At 39.1% G+C, this 24,295-nt stretch overlaps 1 protein-coding gene across 1 annotated transcript in view; it reads right to left on the bottom strand.

Annotated features, from left to right (window-relative positions):
* Window positions 1-24,295, bottom strand: part of LOC149556229 (uncharacterized) — a 294,057-nt gene that overhangs the window by 223,438 nt on the left and 46,324 nt on the right. Inside the window, exon 5 of the mRNA XM_089830364.1 lies at window positions 2,198-2,329. Coding sequence (XP_089686490.1) covers window positions 2,198-2,329 — 132 coding nt within the window. The remainder of the gene's footprint in view (window positions 1-2,197; window positions 2,330-24,295) is intronic.

The following is a 24,295-nucleotide window of genomic DNA, read 5'->3' as shown; positions in this document are numbered from 1 at the left end:
CAAGACCCTCTACTTATCAGCCTAGCAAGTTACATTAAATAAAGACTCACATTAAATACACACTCAAGCCACAAGTCAGCCTGATAGATTAAATTAAGAAATACTTAGGACAAGCCCCAAGGTTACAATGCATAACTTAGCCACATGCCATCTAACAATCCAAATCCAAGAGTGCATTAGCCAACTCCCACAAATCAAAGCTTGCGGAAACAAACTCCAAAGCCTACCCAAGAAATAGGAACACGTTACAAACAACCACCAAAATGGCTCTAAATCCAGCATGATTACTCCAAATTGCATGCGCACTTAGGACAAGGTTCCTCAATGTGCCTCAAACACATCCCCAATAGTGTGAACCATAGGTCCACAAATCCGAGCCCAATGCTCTTGCATACAGGCTTGCTGACTACCCCAGGATGCTTTTGCACCATATTTTAAATTTATTATTTTTGTTGTTTATATTAAATCCTATTTTAAAAAGAAGAGGTTTCAGCACACCTACTTGAATAGATTAGTTATCATAGGGGCTCTTTTTCTATGATTCCATACATAGAAGGTTAAAACATGAATATCTTTAATCAATTTACATTTAAGGATTGAAAAGGACAGCAGATTAGGTGTGAAAAGGACAGCAGATTAGGTGTGAAGTATCCACCCTCTTTACAGATAATTTACACTTTGAAATAAATAAAGATCCAACACTGGATGCAAATACTATAATCCTAATGTTTATTTGAATACACACTAATTTTATATGTATATATCCTAATTATTTGAGTTCCTTTGGTCATATAAAAAATTTCAAATTTCACAAAACCGTTTTCAAAATTTGATGGCACATTATTTATTAAAAATTTGTTAGCAAGGCTTTGTTGAAATTCATATAAGTCAAGATAAATGCAACAATACAAAAGGACAATAGACATTTATCTTTGCATGAGATCAACATATTCCATTATTTTAACTACGATATTTGTATGATTTGTCAATTTGAAAAGTACACTTGAATATGACCCTTCATTAAAAAATTAAAATTTATAGGAACATAGTATGCCAACATTTTCAATTAAATTCCCCTTGTTGATGGGGATCTTGGAGTCGCATCCAAATCTAAAATAAGTAAAGGAATGGAACAGCCAAAAACTGATAGATGAGTCAAAATGAACATTTATGGTTCATCTAGAGGCAATCTGGAAATAGATATATCATAAGAAATCCAGATGGTAATCTAGTTGCTGTAGTGTCTGTGAAAATTAAGGAAGGAACCAATAAAAGTCTCAAGCCCAAGCATTAGTCGAGATCTTCAATAATGTCATCAAATAGGTTTAAGGAATGTAGAAATCAAAGGTAATTTGATGAAGTTTATAAACTCAATGTGTAAGCAGAAAGCGCAAAATTGGAAAATCAAATTACATTCTATTGCAGGCTTAGCCATATATAAACTCACAACTCCTATTTACAGCCCAGCTCATGTACAAAGAAGCTACTATCGAGATAATTATGCTAATGAGATGACCAAAGGAAAGAAAGTAGTTAATATGTTGACTGTGATGGCAGTACCCCCTTACCCAATGGTTCCTCCAATGCTACTTGGTACCTATTCATTACTGCTTGTAACCCACCATGAAGAATAGGATGCACAAGGCCAAGAAAAGCCATAGATTTCCTGAAATGAGCATTGGGTTTGTGCAAGGGGCCTGGCGTCGAATGCATAATGCCTATGCTGATCAATAGCTCCAAGGAGGGTGACTACTACTCTAGCATTGTTGTAGGTATAGCTATATGATGTAACGTTATGTGTGGTAAAACAAGTAGACTTTCTTTTTGTATTTGCAGCATTTTTTTTCAATAGCCCAGAAATTGATAGCAGCATGTTAAGAAAATCTCTGTACACAACAGGGCATTTTGCTCATAAACCATGTAGAAGGCATTAGATCCTGCAACCCAATGCATTTGTATTTTAGTATCTTGCTGACAAGGGAGAGATCCCTATAGCCATAGTTAACCAGGTTAAATAAATGAATTAATTCCCATTTACTGAGAGAAAAGCCTCAAAATATTCATGTATATCTTGAGGTAACATGTCTTTTGACATAATGTTATCTCAGCAGTTCAAAAAAATAATTTCTTCAGAATGTGAATCCTACAATAGTAGCCTGCAAAAGATAAAATAAGTCCCCAAATAAGATGTTCTTACCTGAATAAATTCAATAGGCCATTCAAATTCTCTAATAAATGCTCTATACAGTAATTTTGAAGCAAATATCGGCAGCAAATTTGACTTATTCAATGACTGTCGATCACTGGAGCTTAATATCTTGAGTAATGCCTACAGTAACAAAAATGACAAAAAGTATTTCATATAACAAATTTTGAAATTTCCAATGTTTATTAAAATTATGTAAATTAAGTATTCAGCAATAGTTTTAAAAAAATCAACAGCATGAATTATAATTGTTACGTAAAATTTAAAAAAAGGTCTTTAGAAAATTGTCTGAATCTACTTTAAAAACTATTATTAAACTTTGGTGAGCACAAAAACACTAGCAACTGATCTGGATGTACAAATGTCCAACAATTGTAATGTTGAAAAAAATTTCATGGTGGTTATTAACTCAAGATACACCTTAAAAAAAATCAATCGCATGAATTGCATTTGTCATATAAGAATCAAATAAAGAACATGTTTAGCCATTAGTAAACTTTGATAAGCGCAAGAATACAGCAATTGATTTGGATATACAAATGTACAACTACTGTAATGCTTAAAAACAATTCCAATGTGGTTATTGACTAGCAATACACACAGTTTATACGTTGGACCATGGTTACCGGGAGACCCGTCTCCCCCCTAAAAGTCACATCTCGGTCTTGGAGACTTTTCACATCTCTGGAGACCTCAAAAAAGGTTGGAGACTTCACGACCAAGTCTCCTGAAGTCTCCCTGTCTCCTAATCCAAAAAGTGAAGTCTCCCCGAAGTCTCCTGGTAAAATATAAATGTAAAATATAATATTAAATAATTTTATATATTTTAGCCCTCATTTTAATGTTTTTAATACAAAAATTAAGACCACCGACAATTTAAATGATTAAATCATTTAAAATATTTTATTTAATAAATTAATAACTTTAAAAACATTAGAAACACTTTTAAAAAAATATTTTTATTCAACAATTTAAATGATTAAATCATTTAAAATATGTTTGGAGAGTGATGATTTTTTGCAAAGCATGATAGCTGAAGACTATTAGCCGACTGGATCGGTCCGGCGGTATTTTGTATTCTGTAGCCGACGGTCCGGCGGTGTTTTTGTATTCTGTAGCCGACGGTCCGGCGGTGTTTCTGTATTCTGTAGCTAACGGTCTGACGGTGTTTCTATAGCCGACGGTCCGGCAGTGTTTCTGTAGCCGACGGTTCGGCAGTGTTTCTGTATTCTGTAGCCGATGGTCCGGCAGTGTTTCTGTATTCTGTAGCCGACGTCGTCGGTAGATAGTTTGTAGCGGATAGAATATTTGTGGCCGACGGACTCCTTCGGGAAGGTTCGGCGGTAGTATTTATATCCTATCTGGGATCATTGTAAATCATTCATCTACTATTGCGAATAATAATATAATTCTGTTGTTCGTGTTCATTGTCTGTATATGTTGATTTCTTTACCTGTACGGTAAACATTTGGCACCGTTGCCGACTGAATTTGGAAGGTGGGAAGAATGAAGATTAATGCCAAATCAGCTTAACAAGGATCGGAATAAGCCGAAGGGAAAAGATGGAATCCGTATTGCGCAAGAGAATTTAATTCTGGCACAGCAAGCTGAATGCCGACGAAGATTTCAGAAGATTGCCGACGGCAACCGAAGTGCGGAGGAATTGTTGGAGGAGACTCGGCAGCGGGTGGAAATGGTGGAAGAAGTACGGGAGGAGTTCTTGAATTTGTGTTCGCCGAGGGAAGAAAATTCAGACGAAAGAGCATCAACTCGCACGACTCGCAGTGCCGACAGAGCACGAGCGTGGAGTGACCTCTTCGTCCAGGATAGACTTTCGCGGGAAACAATTTCGGAGGATCCTTCGTCTTCACCAAGGTTCACAGCTGTCGACACCTCCAGTGTGGGAGTGCAGACCGCCGGTGTGGGAGTTCAGACTGCCGATGTAGGAGTGTCGACCGCCAATGTGGGAGTGCCAACCACTGTAGGAGTGCAGACCTCCGGAGTTATGGCGGGACCCAAAGAAAAGCTGCCGAAATTTGAAGGCGATGGTACAGCGGACCCCATCCGACATTGTAAGACATGTGAGACGATCTGGCGGGCAAATGGAATCACAGATGCCGATGAATGGGTCAGGCAATTTCCGGCAACCCTACGGGGTGTCGCGATTGATTGGTTTTCAGCTATGGATCCGCAGAAGCTGGATACCTGGGATAACATTAAAAAGGAGTTCTTGGCGGAATTTAAACTCTTGCGAGATGATAATGAAATCGTAGCGAAAATTTTCAATACCAAGCAGGGGAAGCATGAAACTGTCCGTGTCTATGCCAGGAGATTAAAAGACTTAATAAACAAAATGGAAAGCAAGTCGGCGGTATTACAATAATAGATAAGACGTCTATTATTAGTTAATGGTTATCTTGTAAATATCTTAGCTTTAGTTTGCTTTCGTTTTTTGCTTTCTCTGGAATAGAATGTTTCTATTCTTTACGATCGTTTCCTAAGGAAACATCGTCTCTTCCTTTTGTATAAATTGACCTTTCGGTCTCTGTTATTAATAAGCAAGTATTTACCAATTACCTTGTAATATGGTATCAGAGCTAAATACTTAAATTTTTTCGGAAAAATTTATAATTTCTTCTTGAAATTATTTGTTTAAATTTTTCCAAAATTATTTCAGCTAATTTCTCCAAAACCCACCTAGGGTTTTTCTGCTTGGAGAAATTCCCGAATTACGGGTCTGCAAATCGCGTGGAAATCGTGGCCATTTTTTGAAGACTCGCGTTTTTGGGGTGAAAATCTGCATGTTTCTGTATCAAATCTTCATGCTCTTAGCCGTCTCAGTCTGTCATCGTGCTCTGGGAAGCAGATTCGACCATTTTTCATAAGAAATCTGAAGTCTTTTCAAGCTTTTTTCAGCTAGGGCCGTTTTTTTTCGAAACCCTAATTTTTGGGGTCGAAAATTTTTTTTGTTTGCAAATTCTTAGTGGGTTTTTCGAGAACTCAACTGGGTTGTCCGTTTTTTCTAGGTGCCTCGATTTTTGTGCCTCGATTTTCAAGCCAGCGGATTCAGAAAACGACAGTAGCTTCCTTCTGGGTTTTTCGAGCTCTCTTTTGGGTCATTCTCTGATTTTTCTGGGTCTTCCGTATTTTTGCCTCGAAGAACGTGCCTTCACAGATTTTCACAGTTTTTCATTGAAAAACGTGCCATGGCATCTCTGACAAATATTCTGCTCGAGCATAATTCCAAATTCAATGGTCGCAATTATGGAACCTGGAAGCAACGCATCATTGCAATCTTCGAATATCGAAACACCGATCAACTTGTTCTGGGTGTTAAGCAGCATCCGACTTCTCCGAGTCCTGATCAAGATACATGGGATCTGAACAATCGAGAGGCAGTAATGCTTCTCAAACTATCCGTAGCTGATGACCAGCTTTCTCAAATTCCATCTGGCAAGACAGCGGCCGAAATCTGGACACATCTAAAAGGTCTTCATGAGACTTCCGACAAGAGCAGAGCCTTCTTTCTGAAAAACACTCTGTTTTCTATTGTCATGGATGAGCGCACCTCGCTCCAGGCACACCTGAATCGGATTCAGGAAATCCGTGATCAGTTACTTGCCATCGGTCGCAAGATGGAGGAAGAGGATATTGTGGTAATCACTCTTCGGAGTTTACCAAATTCCTATGAGCATTTTATCGAGACTCTCAACATCACATCTACTGGTGTTGATCTAAAGTTCACTGATCTCTGCACCCTGCTACTTCAGCAAGATCGGTGGAAACAACAGTTCGGTAGCAGCTCCAGTTCCACCTCCACTGAGCTAGCCTTTGCTGCGAAATCCTTTCAGAAGGATAAGGGCAAGTTTCAGCAACCATCTCAGTAGAAGTCTTCTGCTCCAGCATCCGATGGTACCAAAAAGAAGAACATTCAATGCAACTATTGCCACAAGTATGGTCACATGAAGGTTGCATGTCAGAAACGCTTAGCTGCCCAGTCTAAGCAATCAGGTTCGCAACCCAAAGCGAACAGTGCAGAGCACACTGAGCAGGTGGAATCTGCCTTTTATGCCTTCATGGCTAAAAGACCCGCAGATCATGTACAGTCATCTGCCTGGTACATTGATTCAGGTGCCTCTCGACATTTCACTCATCGCAGAGACTGGTTTACTAACTACCAGCCTTATTCAGATTCTGTTATCTTTGGTGGTGGAGAAGAGTACACGGTTGTTGGTAAAGGCAACATTCAAATTCAGTCTATTGGGAGGAAGCTCATATTCCTTGATGTGTACTACGTTCCAGGGATGGAACTAAATCTACTCTCGGTCAGTCAGTTGCTGCGACATTCTCCACACTTGGCAGTCACCTTCAGTTCACATCAGTGCACCATCACTGATCGGGCGACTAAGTCTACTATTGCAGTTGGTCTTGAGGATCATGGTCTTTTCAGACTTACTGATTCTGGTGATTCTCAGGACTTAGCTATGGCTGCTCGGCGATCTTCCATCAGCTCACTTTGGCATCAGCAATATGGGCACTTAAATGTGCATTATCTCTCACAACTTGCTCGAGATGAGCTTGTTCTTGGTTTGCCAGAGATTCAAACCCAACACCTTGGAGTTTGTGACGCATGTCAAGCTGGGAAGCAACATCGCACACCTTTCCCCAGTGGCGATTCTTGGCGAGCTTCTCAAGTACTTCAGCTTGTTCATGCTGATATTTGCGGCCCTATGGCCACTCCTTCTATTCTTGGGTACAGGTATTTTCTGTTGTTTGTAGATGATTTCAGTAGAAAAATGTGGGTGTATTTCCTTAAAAAGAAATCCGATGCATTTATTGTATTTCAGAAGTTTAAACCCTTAGTTGAAAAAGAGTCTGGGAAATCTATTATTACTCTTAGATCAGACAATGGGGGGGAATTTTGTTCTAATGTTTTCTCCAGCTTCTTGGATACACATGGCATCCAACGCCAGTTCACCACACCCCACACGCCACAACAGAACAGTGTAGTTGAACGTCGAAACAGGACAATCACCGAGATGGCTCGTTCCATGCTCGAACACAGACATGTTCCGAAGCGTTTTTGGGCAGAAGCAGTTAACACTGCAGTTTATCTGTTGAACCGGTCACCCACAGTGGCGGTCAAAGGTAAAACTCCGGAAGAGGCCTGGTCAGGTCGCAAGCCCAAAATCAGTCACCTGAAGGTTTTTGGCTCTCTTGCTTTTGTTTGGATCCCTGATGCTTCACGCACCAAGTTGGATGCCAAGAGTCAAAAACTGATGCTTGCTGGATATAGCAGTCTTCACAAAGCCTACCGCCTTATTGATGCTGAGACATCTCGTCTCATATACAGCCGCGATGTAGTCTTTGATGAGCAGCGAGGACCATTCATGCCTGTTTCTCTTGTTCCTAATCTAGCAGACCAGCCTATGCAGGTTCATGATTTGGGAGTTCGGCTTCCATTAGGTCCACCTGATGGGAGGGCTCCAATAGCTCCTACAGCTCCAGTCCTGCCAGTGATACCTGTACAGCCACCTCCGGCTTCTCCTGCAGGATCACCTCGTTTTGAAGATGCTTCACCTGAGTTTGATCCAGATTCTTCTGATCAGGATCCTGCTGATCAAGCATCTCCTAGTACTACTATTGGTCATTCTCCTCTCCGGCCTAAGTGGTGGGCTAAGACACTTGCTGATCTTCATGATGATGAGCTCATTGATGGGAGAACTACTCGGAAAAAGAGCAAAACTATAGATTCTGTTAACTTTGCTCTTATGGCCAACATTCACAGTGTGTTTGAACCTCAAACATATTCCGAGGCTAAAGGAATTCCAGAGTGGGAACAGGCCATGCAATCTGAACACTAGAGCCTGCTGAAGAACAACACTTGGGTCCTTTCTGATCTTCCCCCAGGGAAGAAACCCATTAGCTGCAAATGGGTCTACAAAATCAAATACAAATCAGATGGTACTTTGGATAAGTACAAAGCTCGTTTAGTGGCAAAGGGCTTTTCTCAGCGTCAGGGCATTGATTATGAGGAGACCTTTGCTCCTACTGCAAAGATGAGCACCATCAGATTAGTCCTAGCCATGGCAGCACAGTTTGGCTGGAAGGTCCATCAGATGGACGTAAAGAGTGCTTTCCTGAATGGAGATCTTTATGAAGAGGTCTACATGACGCAACCTCCTGGTTTCAAGGTTGCTGGTAAAGACCATCAGGTTCTCAGATTGGTAAAAGCTCTCTATGGTTTGAAGCAGGCCCCTCGGGCATGGTACATCAAGATTGATACGTACCTCAGTGATCAAGGCTTCAAGAGGAGTTCTTCAGACTCAAATCTGTACATCAAGACTACTGACAGTGACATCATCCTTCTGATTGTCTATGTGGATGATCTGATCATCACTGGCAGTTCGGCATCTTTGATTCAGGGAATCAAACAACACTTATGCCAGTCTTTTGATATGACTGACCTTGGGCTCATGCATTATTGCTTAGGTGTTGAAGTTTGGCAACAGTCTTCTGGTATATTCATCTCTCAGTCCAAATATGCCAGAGCTTTGTTAGACAAATTTCGAATGCAGGATTGCAAACCTGCATCTACACCTATGGAGAAAGGTCTCAAGTTATCAGCCAAGTCTGATTCTCCTTCCGTTGATGATACTACGTATAGGCAACTAGTAGGCAGCCTCATCTACCTATCTGCTACTAGGCCTGATATCAGCTTCGCAGTCAGCTATATTTCACGCTTTATGACAGCTCCTAAGGCTGATCATTGGATGGCAGCAAAGCGTGTGCTTCGTTATGTGAAAGGCACTTCTGATTATGGACTTCTGTATTCTCGGAGTTCTAATCCTAAACTCAGTGGGTTCACAGATTCAGATTGGGCAGGCTCTGTTGATGATAAAAAGTCAACATCTGGATATGTGTTCAGTTTGGGATCCGGTGCAGTCACATGGACCAGCAAGAAGCAGCAGGCAGTTTCTCTCTCTTCTACAGAGGCTGAATATAGAGGGACTGTTAAGGCAGGATGTGAAGCTGTCTGGCTTCGTCGGATGCTTGGGGATATGCAGATGTCACCAGCAGGACCGACTACTCTGTTTGTTGATAACGAAGGCGTTATCAAGTTAGCACGGAATCCAGTCTTCCATGAACGAACCAAGCATGTGGATGTTCATTGTCATTACATACGACAGCTGGTTGAAGACGGGACTATAGATCTGCAGTATGTTCCTACCTCAGATCAGACTGCAGACATTCTCACCAAGCCTCTTGGTCCTGATAAGTTTGTCAAATTCAGAGGACAGCTTGGTGTGTTAGATAGATTAACCATTAAGGGAGGGTATTACAATAATAGATAAGACGTCTATTATTAGTTAATGGTTATCTTGTAAATATCTTTAGCTTTAGTTTGCTTTCGTTTTTTGCTTTCTCTGGAATAGAATGTTTCTATTCTTTACGATCGTTTCCTAAGGAAACATCGTCTCTTCCTTTTGTATAAATTGACCTTTCGGTCTCTATTATTAATAAGCAAGTATTTACCAATTACCTTGTACTAGGCGGATGGATTACAGAAAAGGTGGTTTGTGGACGGCCTACGCTCACAGTTGCGGAGGAAAATGAAAATTGTACCACCGTCGTCATATGTCGATGCTTATAACAGAGCACTGGACCTTGAAAGTGCGCACAAGACAAAGAAAAAGAAAACTAGTTCCTCTGACTCTGATGACGACGAATCTGCTGGAGATGATAGCAGCAACGACGAAGGAAGCAGCAAGAAAGTTCGGGCCCTACAGAAGGATATGATTCGCATGATGAAGGAATTTAAAAATATGCAGAAGGAGCCAAAAGGTAGTGAATTGTGGTGCACGGAATGTAAGACCAACGGTCATACTAAAAGATCGTGTCCGAAGAACCAATTCTGTGACATCTGTCAGATCATGGGACATTCGACAAAAGACTGCCCCTTTAACATGAAGACAAGAGGATCTCCGCAGGTGCTTCTTACACAGCAGGCTTCCCCGTCGGGCAGTAACAGAAATGCAAACATTGATGGTGCCACATCCGGAGGGTATAGGAATAATAGCAGAGGGCAAAATAACAACAATGCAAACCAATAACAATAATAATGGAAGCCGAAGTCGAACCCAGTATGATGCAAACAGACGGTCGATCGTTCAATGCCAAGCATGTAATTTGTGGGGTCATTTTGCGCAGGATTGTACAGCGGTAAACACACCGAAATTATTATGCAGATGGTGCGGACCCGGCGATCACGAAGATTCCAAGTGTCCAAAGTCTAGAGTAAACTTAATCACTGTCGGCACAGAGGTAGAGGAGGTTCTAGCAATTACACGGAGGAAAGCGGAGGAAAAGAGAAAATTGGGGGAAGCGCAGGCCGAAATTGCAAAGGCATCGTCAGTAGGGACATCTCAATTGAAGGACATCACCGGCACCTTGGCAAAGAACTCCGCAGAACAAAACATTGTACGGCAGATCTTACAAACGGAGATACCAGTCAAGATAAGTGACCTTCTCACAATACCCCAGTTACGGATGGCCATTCTGAATCATACACCGTTTCCAAAAGCAACGGAGGACACAGGAAGGGACAGTAGGGAAGCGACGGCAACAAACCCAATGTTGCTGGCACTCACCTCTGGACGGCATCCAGCGGTCGTCGAGATGGGGATTTTGGGAAATGTTTTGACAGACACAATTGTCGACGGAGGGTCCGGCGTGAATGTGTTGCCGGAGGATACCTGGAAGAAGTTGGGAAAGCCGACGCTGTGGCCACCTACATTCCAGTTGCTCACGGCGGACCAGCATGGGATCAAACCGTTGGGAACCTTAAGGGCACAAACGGTAACTATTGGTACGCAACCATTTTTATTGGATTTTGTGGTTATTCCATTAAAAAGAAAAGGCTATGATGCTATTCTGGGACGGGATTGGTTGGTGCAAGCAAAAGTAAAACATGATTGGAAATGCAATACCCTATCAATGGAGGGCGGAGGCAAAAGATTCACAATTGACCTGCACACACAAATGGTCGACGAGGAGGCAACATCGTCAGATTCAGAAAGCGACGACGAAAATGATGATGAAGGAAAGAACATAATGGAACCGGACGAAGAAGGAATATTGAGACTTGACGGAGGATCGAATGACGACGACTTGGACTCGGTGAATGGCCTTTACCACTGGCAGATAGAAGACTACGAACTCTTTCCGAGTTGCAATATGCTAAGGGTCGACGGAGATGAGAAAAAGGAGGAAAACGAATGTCCGAAGGAATGCAGAGAAGTGGAAGAAGGAAAAGCTGCCATGGCTGAAGCTGAGGGGAAGAATATACAGTCTGAACACAGGAAAACGAAAGATCCCACTGTTCGGTACATGGCGAACGGACCGCGTGGAAAGAAAAGGTTACAACGCAGTACAAAATTGGTGGAAGGGTGCCGACAGCAAGGAAATAAGCTAGATACGCGACGACCGCAGGCACAGTGGGCGACGGAGGAAACACAAAACAGATATAAGGCGCAGCATGACAATAAGTTTCAGCCGGGGCAGTTGGTACTCAAGTATGATGGCCGTAATGAAATCAAGCCAGGCAAATCAAAGTGCGATGGGGTGGCCCATATCAGATCCGAGAAATTGGCGACACTGGGGCAATCAAACTGGCAACCTTGGACGGACAAGAGATGACTCAGTCAGTTAACGAATCCAAGTTGAAACCATATCGTGCAAGGCAGTTCTCGCCGTCATTGAATTCGCCATCGTCGTCAATACAGAACTTCCTGGCGGCGACCTCATTCGGAGGTACCGCTTTTATTTGATGTATTCAATTTCTTTTTAAAAAAAATTTGAAAAAAAAAAAAAAAAAAATTTATTTAAAAAAAAAAAGGGGGGGGGGGGGGGGGGGGGCCCGCAGACAGGAGGCTCGCGGACTGAAAAGCCCCGCAGGCAATTAAAGTCCCGCAGGACCGTGGGCACTGAAAGTCCCACGGGCAAAGAAACCCCGCGGGAGTGCAAGGTCTCGCGGACAGTCTGTCCGCGAGCTCTTAAAAGCCCCGCGGGCAGCTGTCCGTGGGCTTAAAGTTGTCATCCGGCAGAAATAAAAACACAAAACCCCAAGGGTATAACATTTTCCTCGCCACAAAAAGCCGCATGTGAAAGAATGGTCCGCAGGTATAACATTATTCTCGCACAGGTAGCCGTCGGTGAAAGAATGGGCCGCGGGTAGGAGAAGAAAGGTCGCGGAAGGGACGCGGGTTAAGACAAAAGATTCAGTTCCGCCAGTCAGAGTTTCTCCTCCGTGCTGCAAGGGAAAAGACTTCCGCGGGGAAATAGAGACATAAAGAAGAGTGCTTGTTCTGCTAGAAGGAGAAGAATTTCTGTGTGCAGAGGGATTTGTGGTGGATTGTAGAGGAAGCAGTATTATACAAAAAAAAAAAAAAAACGACGACAGAATCAAGTTGTTCAGAATGAGTTGCAGATGATGCCAAAGGGAAGGGGAAGCATCAGTGATTGCCAGAAAGAGTGTAGAATCGGCAGAAAATGACAGAAATGGTGTGTTCCGTGCATTTCTGTGTCGACCCCGCCGGGGGCGTTGCCCCCTGGACCCCCAGTCGTGGCGGATATCAGTCGTGGGAGTCTGACCAGTTGAGAAGAGTTGAAGTTGTTGCAGGCATGGACTTTCTATGTACCAGAGGCAGTGGGAGCAGGTGTTGGCTGTGAGGCTGTCTTGGTGGATGTGTAAAGAGCTCGGGAGGAGCTGATCATCCAGTTGGAGGCAGTGCAGCGACACTTGGCTCAGGGTACCGAGGAATTGAAAACAGAGAAAGCAGCACAGGTGGCTATCAAGGTCAGCTTGAGGAGACAGTATTGTGTTAGCAGAGGCTACAGATGTAACGGGATGAATGTGGAAGTGATGTGACAGAAGCAAATTTCTCTTGTTGTAGTCACTCTGTTAATGTATTTTGTTTGTTAATTTGTCTCAGATATTTTGTCAGTCGTCAGGAGACGACTTTTCTTTTTGGGGGGGATGGTGTTAGCCGACTGGATCGGTTCGGCGGTATTTTGTATTCTGTAGCCGACGGTCCGGCGGTGTTTTTGTATTCTGTAGCCGACGGTCTGGCGGTGTTTCTGTATTCTGTAGCTAACGGTCCGACGGTGTTTCTGTAGCCGACAGTCCGGCGGTGTTTCTGTAGCCGACGGTCCGGCGGTGTTTCTGTATTCTGTAGCCGTCGGTCCGGAAGTGTTTCTGTATTCTGTAGCCAACGTCATCAGTAGATAGTTTGTAGCGGATAGAATATTTGTGGCCAACGGACTCCTTTGGGAAGGTTCGGCGGTAGTATTTATATCCCGTCTGGGATCATTGTAAATCATTCATCTACTATTGCGAATAATAATATAATTCTGCTGTTCGTGTTCATTGTCTGTATATGTTGATTTCTTTACCTGTACGGTAAACAAAGACCTTGAGATGGATGGTCACAACCTTGTGGAGCAGATGATAGTACCATCGACATACTAATACTAGATATATTTCTGTTTTTTGTTTATTGTGCAAAGTGTTCATTTTTGTTTGCATATCAGCAATTCAGCATCAAACTATACTTTTTTGAATTTAAAATTTGAATATGTAATGATAATCTCAGCGATTATCAATCTAATATGATGGTGATCATATGCAATATTCGAAAAACAAATGTCTACGAGATACAATATTGTGATCATGTGAGTTTTCAAATCTTTGACTCTATGAGTCTATTTTAATTTTTAATGTGACATTACTATTATTATTTACTTTAGTCTTATAGTATTACTATTTTCAAATTTTGTATTTACTTTTAGTATTGGACTCTTTAAACTATTAAAAAAAAATTAAAATAAAATAAAATTGCTGTCTCCAAGTACCCTATTTGAAAAATTGCCGTACTGGTACCAGTACCAGTACCGGAGACCTCGAAGTCTCCCCATCTCCTAGTGACCTTGCCTTGGACTATTTAACCATAATCTCTATACAACCAAAATGATTGACATGTTCCTGAGATAACCATTCATATTGTATACAAACATGAGGATTGTGCCTCATCTATTGCTCACCAACCAATGTGCTAAAGTGATAGAATATTGCTAGGGTAATCAATGCTCATTAACTCTCTCTTCGTTCTACTAGTTCTCACTATTGCGAATTCTTGTCTGTTGAATCTGAGGCTCCATCAAATTTCCAAGATAGAAGCAAGGGACAAGAAAGCAAATTTTCAGGACAACTTTTTTGGGAGGACATTTTTGGGGGAAAAATATATTTTAAAATAAGGAATTTTTTAAATATTTATCAATAACACATTTCTCATACATATTATACAGCATTACAAATTAATTACTTATATTGTGTTAAATATATAATACACAGGTTTATAACATAACGTAAAATAGTATGTAAACTTAAAATATATTCATTTTACTATATAAAATACTACATTTTAATATAGTAGAATTTTATATTTTATTATAGTATATGACATACATTGTATAATACAGAAAATAAAACAAGAAACATGAATATATCATATGATATATTACATAATACTGATAATTGATTCATGACATTTATTATAAAATATTAACATGAAAAAAGTAACATATGTGTATTCCTTTTAGCATATACCACGATTATCATAGGTTGAGGGCATAAAAATGTACAAAGCAGAAAAAAAGTGTCTTTCAGAAGAAACAAAGTAACATTTCAATATGTTAGTTCTTTTCCCATACAATGAAGGGTTTTTGGCATCACAAAAGTGTGGCAACCCTAGGTAATTTTCTCATTGATTTGTAGGTGTATCCTCTTTGTTTTAGCGTATAAGTACAGCATCATAAAGGCAATTTGGCATCCCTAAATTGTATGATTGTAACTTTACTTGTGCAATCTTTTTGAAGGTTTCCTTCAAGTTAAATCCCCAAAGGCTTGTTAGTAAGAGTTTTTCTTATCTAGCTCAAAGCACTTCATTTTTGGTAACTTTCGTGTCTTTTCTTTGTTTTCTAATTTTTTTGTTAGCAATTTTTAATCCTTTTTCCCCTTAACATAGTAGCCCTTGGAGTTCCACTTGTTTCAAGCTAGCTTAGGCCTGAAACAGAGTTGTCTAGTTCAAGATATAAAGGGTAAGGTGGGGTTTATCAAGTAGATAGCATGTCTTAATAAAAGAATCCTCCAAAAGAGGGCTTTTTATGAGCAATTGCACGAAATGAAATTATTTTTAATATCTAAATTGGATTTTGGCATCCACTTTAAAATTTCAGCTCATTCTGAGTTGATTTAACCATAGTTTTTAAGGTTTTAATGGAACTGTCCTTTTAAAGTCTATTTTCATGTTGCTTTTTTAAAAACTCAAGTTATTTATTATATTTAACTACATGAGACACTTAAAATGCATAGAGGTGAGGTTTTTATCACTCATTGCATATCATCAACATGCAAATCTGTAATATCCCCTCTTGATGAATCACACCCTTAATTCACTTCTAATTCCCAGGTAAGGTTTTGGGTTTAACTTTTAAATTCTGTTTCCCTTAATAATTCTTCAATGCAATTATTTAGTGACTATTTAGTAACCTGATATATACAAGTATCATGTGTATAGTTTTTTGTGACTAAAACAGCTCTTAACTATACTTTAGCATTTATTTGATTTGATTTATAATTCACTTAATTCTATTTATCTTCAAATAAGATTGTTATCCCTAATCCTTGATCTCCTCTTGAAATTAACACTAAAACACTAAATCCTAATTAATGTATCCTCCTTTACTCTCTAGACTTTATTGCCTTATATATACGTAGCACTCTCTTCCTGCAATAATTTCCTTTCATGTATAATATGTAATAATGGGCAACTTATTTTATCATTCCCTATACATGGTCTTGGCCTCTTTCGTTTCTCTCACTTTATCAATTACAAACTTCTATCTTAAAATCATCCCCTCTTTATTATTTGTTACGCCCTCTTTATTATCCGTTAACCCCCTCTTTAATTGTTGTCAGTTTTCTTTGCCATCCTTAATTGTTAGTTTTTTTTAATGTAATATAAGCCCTTTTAATTTAGGCGATCCTCCTTATTCGCTTCCCCTCTGCCCCCTTATCGGCTGTTAATGGGATATATATATGTGATAGGGCTAGTGTTTAAACACTAACGCATCCCCATTCACGTAGGGCCCCAACCCAAGGCGCCGCACCTATTGCATGGCATTTATTAGGAATTTCTTTGGATTATTATGGTTAATATATATGAGTAGATAATAGATTTTTCATGTATTTGTCAATAAAATTATTATAATTTGTGACTATTTAGTGTCTCCTACTATCCAGGATGATTAATAATGGTTCTGTGGTGACGGCTTAATCAAGGTGTTGTGATTAAGAAGATTGTGTTTATGTCATTTACAATCGATGTTCCTCTATTTAATTTTAATTTGGAATATATATTTATCCTTAATAGTATTAATGATTACCTAATAAATAGATGAAATAATAATGCTTAATTGAATATTAACATATCAATAATATATCACATTATATTATTATTATATATTTTCTTGATATTTAATGATTTAATCATTTATTATTGTTGGGTTCCATTTCAGAAGGGGTCATGGCAAAATTACCTTTTAAAACCCATTGCCAATAAAATCCAAGTCCTAAATACATAGAGGCAGGTTTTTATATGCAATAACACATTTTTATATCATTTAATATGTGTAAGTGGGATTTTTAATGTACTTTTGCATATTTAAATCTTATTATTCTAGACCTTTAGTAATTGAAATGCATAATGGTGGGGAATTTGAACCCAAAAGCATATGTATTTTGGATAGCGTGTGTTTTGCATCTTAAAAACCAGTCTATACTTCTTCAATAGAGGCATTATGAAGCGAAAAGCACATGATTTTTCATTCTAAAAACATGTCTTTACTTCCATTTACAATAAAGATTCATAACGTGGTGATTTAGAGAACAAAAGTACATGCTTTTGCATTTAAAAACTGCATCTTTACTTCCCTTAAAGGCGATTTTGACTAAAGTGCATAATGGTGGGTTTTTGCAACTCAAAAGCACATCTTTGCATCTTAAAAACCCATCTTTACTCACTTTTACACGTGTTTTTTTACGAAACTCATTTTGGTGGTGATTACCAAGTAAAAAACACATTTTTTACTTAGAAAACCTACTTTTGGGGGGCATTTTTGGAGGACAAGCACACAAGATTTGTAATGTCCCTTATTTGGCTAAGCCAAGAAACATGGACAACTATTTTCTCTTTCTTATTATAGTAATCAATTGTATTTAAATATAATAATATATGTTACACCAGTTGTGATTTTGATATAATCTTAGGCTAGACAATATAGAAGTATTTGGTTTTAAAAATGTTTTATATACTATGAATGATAGAATATGATGATACAATCAATAAGTTTATAGGATTAAATTTACTGTTTTCAGTGATGGCTTGCATACCTCTGATATGGCAGTGTGAGTATCTTCATTAAAAATATGAAGATATAATTAGCAGTAATGTATTTCTATTTCATATTTTTATTAATAATGGCAAAGCACTGGAGATATGGTTCTCAAAGAAGGTTTACAGAGAATAGCAAGAATAGTGAGAGGTTTGGGAGGTTTGGAAAGGGCTCAGGGCCTTTCAGAAGACATGAAGGAAGGTTCTACTGAGGGAATAGGAATGGAAGATGGGAAAATGGGAACAGAAACTTCCAAGAAAGATTTCAATGGAAAAAAGTGGGACAAAACAATGGGGAAAAATGACAAAATGGAAGAGAGAGGTAGATTGAAAATGGTTGGAGAAGACATCCGATGCAAAGATTCACATCAGTGAATCTTGGTGGGAATGTGGTTTTTGAAAATATAACAAAAAAATGAGAAAACCACAGGGAGTGGAAAACCAAGAGAAGCAAATGAGTGAGGATCAACAGATGACTTGATTTACAGTTGAGAAAGTAATGCTGAAAAGTAGTTTGATAAAGGAGAGGAGTGACTTTCTCGAGAAAAATACATTATTTCTAAAGTGGGGAGGTCCAAGGCCTGCAATAGGTAATATTAAAACATGGTGTGATGAGAAATGGAGTGCAGTGAAAAACTTAAAAACATTAGAAAATGGTTTTTTATGGTTACAGTGGATATAGCACAAGATGGGGACTAGCTCTTGAATAGTGGCCCTTATTTTATGGAAGGATATGGATTCTATATGAAAAAATGAACCATGAATTTTGATCCAACAAAAGAGGTAATAAAGGAACTCCCTCTATGGGTAGGATTGAGAAATCTGCCCCAAGAATACTAGCAGGAACAATGTTATAGAGTGATTGGAAACAAGCTAGGAACATTCATTAAGGTAGTGGAAATGGTGGATAGAGAAACTCTGTAAATGTTCCCAAGAATATGTATAATGTGGAATGATTGTCATCCAATCCCTGAAATGAATGAGATCTTTAATGAAGGGGTAGTTTGGAGACAGCTAGTGTCTCTAGAGGAAGGGTTGAAGGTATGTAAGTTTTGCCTTTGTAAGGAACATGACTCAGAAAGTTGTAAACAAGGATGTCATAAGGAAAAAGAAGAGGAAAGGCTACTTCAAAGGGTTATAGAGATGGCCAGGATAAAAGAAATAGAGAAAGAAAAGAGTGAAAATCTATTGAAAAGGGATAATGCAGAGGTGGAGAATGTTATGATGCTAAAAACAAGAGCAAATAAATGTTAGGGAAAAGGCTCTGGGTAATGCAAGTTTTTAGATGTGGGTCTAAAAAAAGTGTTAGATGATGAAAGTTGTGAAGGCTCAAAAGAAACAACACAAAGTGAAAAAAAAATAGTGGTGAGGATTAGCAAAGGGAGTCGGTGAACGAGACTGTCGAAATGAGGAAGGAGCAGAGGCCAAGGCAAGTTTGTGAGGATAGCAGTGAATATAGAACTATAGAAGGAAGTGAAAAAAGGGGTTGGAAGGAAGTAGATGGACCTCAAAAACCCCAGGAGGAAGGATGTCAAGTGGAAGTGTTGTCGGAAAGACCAAAAAAATCACAAAGGCAGTGGGAGGAAAATGAAGGGTATATGATTGGGTTGGAAGGAAAAATGGAGGGGGGTATTGAAGAGTGTTTTAAGGATATTGAAATTTCTCCAATAAGAAACTTGAAAGGAATAGCAGGGGAATCAAGTTTGGAGGAAAGTTTGAATGAGGATGATGAGAAAGGGATGCTAATGGTGAAGAGGATTTCTTTGGGGTAGAGGAAAATATGATCCTCAAAGAAAAACGAACAATAGAGAAAACAAAAAGTAAAAAACATAAAGCAAATATTGGGGAGAGCCAAAAAAGGGGAAGAACCATTAATGCATTGATCCAAATAGTTGGAAGTGCCAAAGGTCAAAGTAAACTAAAAACGGAAAGGGGAAAGAGGGAACGGAAAGGGGAAAGAACCCCTCCCGAAAAGGATGAACCTATTGTGGAATGTCATGGGTTGTAATGCCCCTGACAAAATGCGCTTGATCAGGAGAGGCCTTGATCAAGCAAAACCGGATGTGGTGTTAATGCAAGAAACAAAGATAAAGTTGGATGATCTGGAGGGATGAGGAGAAAGTTTATTAAATGGAAAAGTGAGTGGGTAGCTACAGAGGGAGCCTCAGGGGGAATGTGTGTTTTATGGAATTAGGAGACAGTGAATGGCACTGTCATGCATATGGGTAAGAATTGGCAGTGGACAAAAGTTTCTTCAAAACAATTAGGATATGAATATAATGTTCTTAATATTTATGACCCAATTCAGAGCAAAGAGAAGAGAGAGCTCTAGAAAACACTAACAAAGGTTCTAGAAATCTTACAAGATGAAATAATTATTTTAGAGGGTGATTTCAAAGCTATCCTCTACCCAAAAGAAAAAAAGGAGGTAGGGGTTGGAGGTCATCTACACAAGACTTTTTCAACCTTTGTTACGGAAAATGGCCTAATCAATATTCCCTTTAAACAGGGGGATTTTACATGCAACAATAGGCAGGAAGGGTTTGTGAATATTGCTGAAAAATTGGACAGGTTCCTTTGGAGGGGGGGGGGGATTGGACAAGAGTTAATTGGTCTGTGGAAGCTAGAATTCCGCCTATTCATGATCCGCCTATTCATGACTCAGATCACTTCCCTATTAGTCTAAGAATTCAGGAAGAACATACTCCTAACCGATGCCCTTTCAAATTTGAAGCTATGTGGATGAGAGCGGATGGATTTAAGGAGATGGTAGAAAAATGGTGGATGGAGGCACCTGAGAGGGAAGGAAATAAGGCTTTTAAAATTTTTAGGAAGATTCAGCACATAAAGGGAAAGTTGAAAGTGTGGAATAGAGAATCTTTTCAAAGCATATTTAAAAGAAAAAGGGTATTGGAAGCAGCACTTAAAACTTTGTATGAAAGAATAATTCAGGAGGGGATGAACGAAGATGATTACATAGAAGAAATGAGGCTAACAAAAGAGTATGAGGAAATCCTATTAGGAGAAGTATTCTGGAGACAGAAATCAAGAGAAATGTGGCTGAAAGAAGGAGATAGAAACACAAAGTTCTTCCATAATTCAGTTAAAATAAGAAGAGCCCATAATGAAGAAATTTCTATTAAGAATGGAGAGGGTGAGGTAATAAGTGATCCAAAATTAATAAAGAAAGCAGCAGTAGATTTTTTCAAAGGCAGAGGAAGAGTTGAGGATGGAGTGGTGGCTTTAGATGAGGATGTTTTGGATTGCATTCAGGGATGTATTATAGATGGGCAAAATGCAATGTTCAATGCTGAAGTCTCCAAAGAAGAGGTGAAAAAAGCTTTATGGGGTTTAGGTAAAGATAATAGTCCAAGGCCAGATGACTTTACAAGTAGTTTTTTTAGACTTACTTGGGAGTGTATTGAAGAAGAAATTTGGGGGATGGTGGAGGAATCCAGAAGAGGGGGGTTTGTCCTAAGAGATTTGAATAATACTTTTATCACATTAGTTCCAAAAAGGGATGAATGTAAATATTTTGATGATTTTAGACCAATTTCATTATGTAATACTGTGTATAAAATTATTTCAAAGGTAGTTGCCAATAGGCTTAAAGGGGTGCTGAAAGATGTAATATCAGAGGAACAAAGTGGATTCGCTCTAGGAAGATCCATCTTTGAAGGGGTGATTATTGCCCATGAAATGATCCACTCGATCAGAACAAACAAGCGCAGCAAAATAATGGTAAAGTTGGATATTAAACGAGCTTATGATGAGGTAAATAGAGACTTTTTCTTCAAAATTCTAAAAAAATTTGGCTTTAATGAGGGATGGATTAGCTAGGTAAAGGGTTGTTTAATCTCTGTAAGGTTCTCTATGTTGGTTAATGGTAGCCCGCAAGGTTTTTTCGAGTTAGAAAAAGGGATTAGGCAAGGGGACCCTTTATCTCCTTTCCTATTTATAATTTTGGCTGAAGTGTTAGGAAGGTTGATTAAGGAAAAAAGTGGCAGAGGTCCATGGAAAGGGGTAAAGGTGGCAAGGGGAGTGGACCCAATTTCACATTTGCAGTTTGTGGATGACACTTTTGTAACGGGTGAAGCTTCAGAGCAGGAAGCTAAATTGATCAAAAAAACTTTGGAAATCTATGGAGAAGTGTCAGGACAAAAGCTAAATTGGGCAAAGTCTAAAATTTTCTTTTTTAACACCCCTCTTTATAGGAGAAGAGCTATTGGAAGAATTCTAAATATAAAGCAGGGAAATCTTCCAAGTAGGTATTCAGGTATTCCTTTATTCCAAGGGCAAAATAGAAGTGAAGTATGGAAGGGATTGGTAGAAAAATGTCTGAGGAAGATGGAAGGATGGAAAGGCAAGTGGCTGACTTCTACAGGAAGGATTTTGATGCTAAAATTAGTGGTTTCAAGAGTGCCTATATTCTCAATGATGTGTTTAAAAATCACAAAGAAGGTGATTAACTTAGTGGAAGGCAAATGAGGAAATTCTTTTGGACTGGGGCAGGGGAGGAGAAAAAATGACCATTACTTAAATGGAAAAAAATTTGCAGACCTAAGAAGTTTGGAGATGCAGGAATAAGATTGGAGATGCAGGAATAAGAGACTGGAACACAATGAATATTGCTTTAGGGGCAAAGCTAATATGGCAGATGGCAAATGATGCACAACAAATGTGGATTAGGATTCTCAAAGCCAAATATTTGGATTCTAATGAGAATATAAGGATTTTAACTATTCAAAATCCGATTAGAGGTTCGGCAATATGGAACTGTATTCTTTCATGCAGGCATGTCATAACAAACTATATTTCATAGGTCATTAGTAATGGTAATAGGGTAAAGTTTTGGGAGGACTCATGGAATGGAAACAAATCTTTAGATGAGGAAAGAGGGGATACAAAAATGAAATAGATATTGTGTGATTTGTGGGACAGGAATGTGAGAAATTAAATGGTGGAAGTTGAGGGTGTTTTTGGGAAAGAATGGATGTGGAAAGATTGGAGAGTGGAAGGCCCTATTGAAGGACAGCAACAATCCCTAAGGGAGATTTTTAATAGAAGAAAGGTCTGATAATTAATAGGGAAGATAGGATCAGTTGGTGTGCAGCAGCTTCGGGTAAGTTTTCATTCAAGCTTAGCTATGAAATCTTAGATAATAAGGAGAAAAATTGTTTTGAAGCAAGCGATTTGTGTTGGAGTAAAGAAATTATTCCAAAGGTGCGAACTTTCGCATGGCTAGCAATACAAGGCAGAATCCTAACAGGGGATAGGAGAAGAAAATTCAATTTCCAAGGCCCTACAAAATGTGTTATGTGTGGAAAGGCAGAGGAGAGTGCTGATCATTTATTGTTAAATTGTCACATTGCAAAACAGTGTTGGAGAGGTCTTCAAGGGAAGTTTGGTTGGTATGGACCATGGAGTCCCTCTCTAGGCCTTCTTTATTTCATGGCCAAGAGTAGGAAGAAGAAACGTATTTGAATGCATATGGAAAGTGAGTCCCTCAATTGTTATATGGGAGGTCTAGAAGAAAAGGAATAGGAGAATTTTTTAGGAACTATTAGAGACAATTGATCAGCTTTTGGGAAGGATTGATCATTCTATTGAAGAAGTGGTTAATGTTGCAGTCTTTAGGAAAAACATGACAAAATGTGTGTTTATGAATTATGACAGGGCTATTCAGAAAATGTGGCCAGGGATTAAAATAGGAAAGGCTGGAGCAAAGGGAAAATCTAATTCTAAAACCAATGAAAGTGAAGATGCGAAGTGGGAAGCTCCCAAAGAAGGTTGGTTAAAAGTAAATTTTAATGGGGTATCTAAAGGAAACCTTGGGAAATCAGGAGCAGGATGCATTGTAAAGGACTATTTAGGGGAGACTGTGGCCTATGGCGCGTTAAGGTTACAAGATGGAACAAATAATGAAGCAGAGTTCCAAGCTGCATTGCTAGCATTAAAATTTGCAAAAATATGTGAAGGAAATAAAATTATTTTAGATGGTGATTCGATGGTGGTTGTGTAGGCCGTAAGCAATAATTCAATCTCTGCATGGAACTTAGGAAATGTGTTAAGTGTCTGTTATTGAAGAGTTAAATGAATTTGACGAGTTTCAAATTCATCATGTTTTTAGAGGAGCAAACAGTGATGCGGATGCTCTTTCAAAATCAGCAATGGGCTTAAGGGAGGATGGAAGGCCAGTTTTTGAAAATTGTAGCCGTTGGGAGGGAATGGACTAAGAGTTTTCATGCATTTATTAGTTGGTGTTCTTTTTAAGATTGGTTGAATGTTTTTTTGGAGATGAAGGAAAGATGAATGACATCATAAAGGAATGTCAGAAAAGCTGATGGGCAGATTTGAAAAATCGGCAATAAAGGGGCTCATCATGACAAGATGCGATAACAAGGATAGTATGATCTTTGAGGAAGGATGATGTGATGTTCCCTTTAATGCGGAAGCTATCTGAAGGTATTATATAGTAAAAGGGAAAGGATATTCTAACAATCAGAATGGCAAATTTAAAGAAGTGATAGTGACTGAATTGAAAGGCAAAATGGAAGCGTCATTTACCTTTAAAACA

The sequence above is a fragment of the Cupressus sempervirens genome, chromosome 5, assembly GCF_028749045.1.
Source record: "Cupressus sempervirens isolate cs-2001-9-10 chromosome 5, ASM2874904v1, whole genome shotgun sequence".
Taxonomy (NCBI): Eukaryota; Viridiplantae; Streptophyta; class Pinopsida; order Cupressales; family Cupressaceae; genus Cupressus; species Cupressus sempervirens.
Note: the sequence above shows the minus strand (reverse complement) of the source record. Positions and strands in the feature narration are given on the sequence as shown.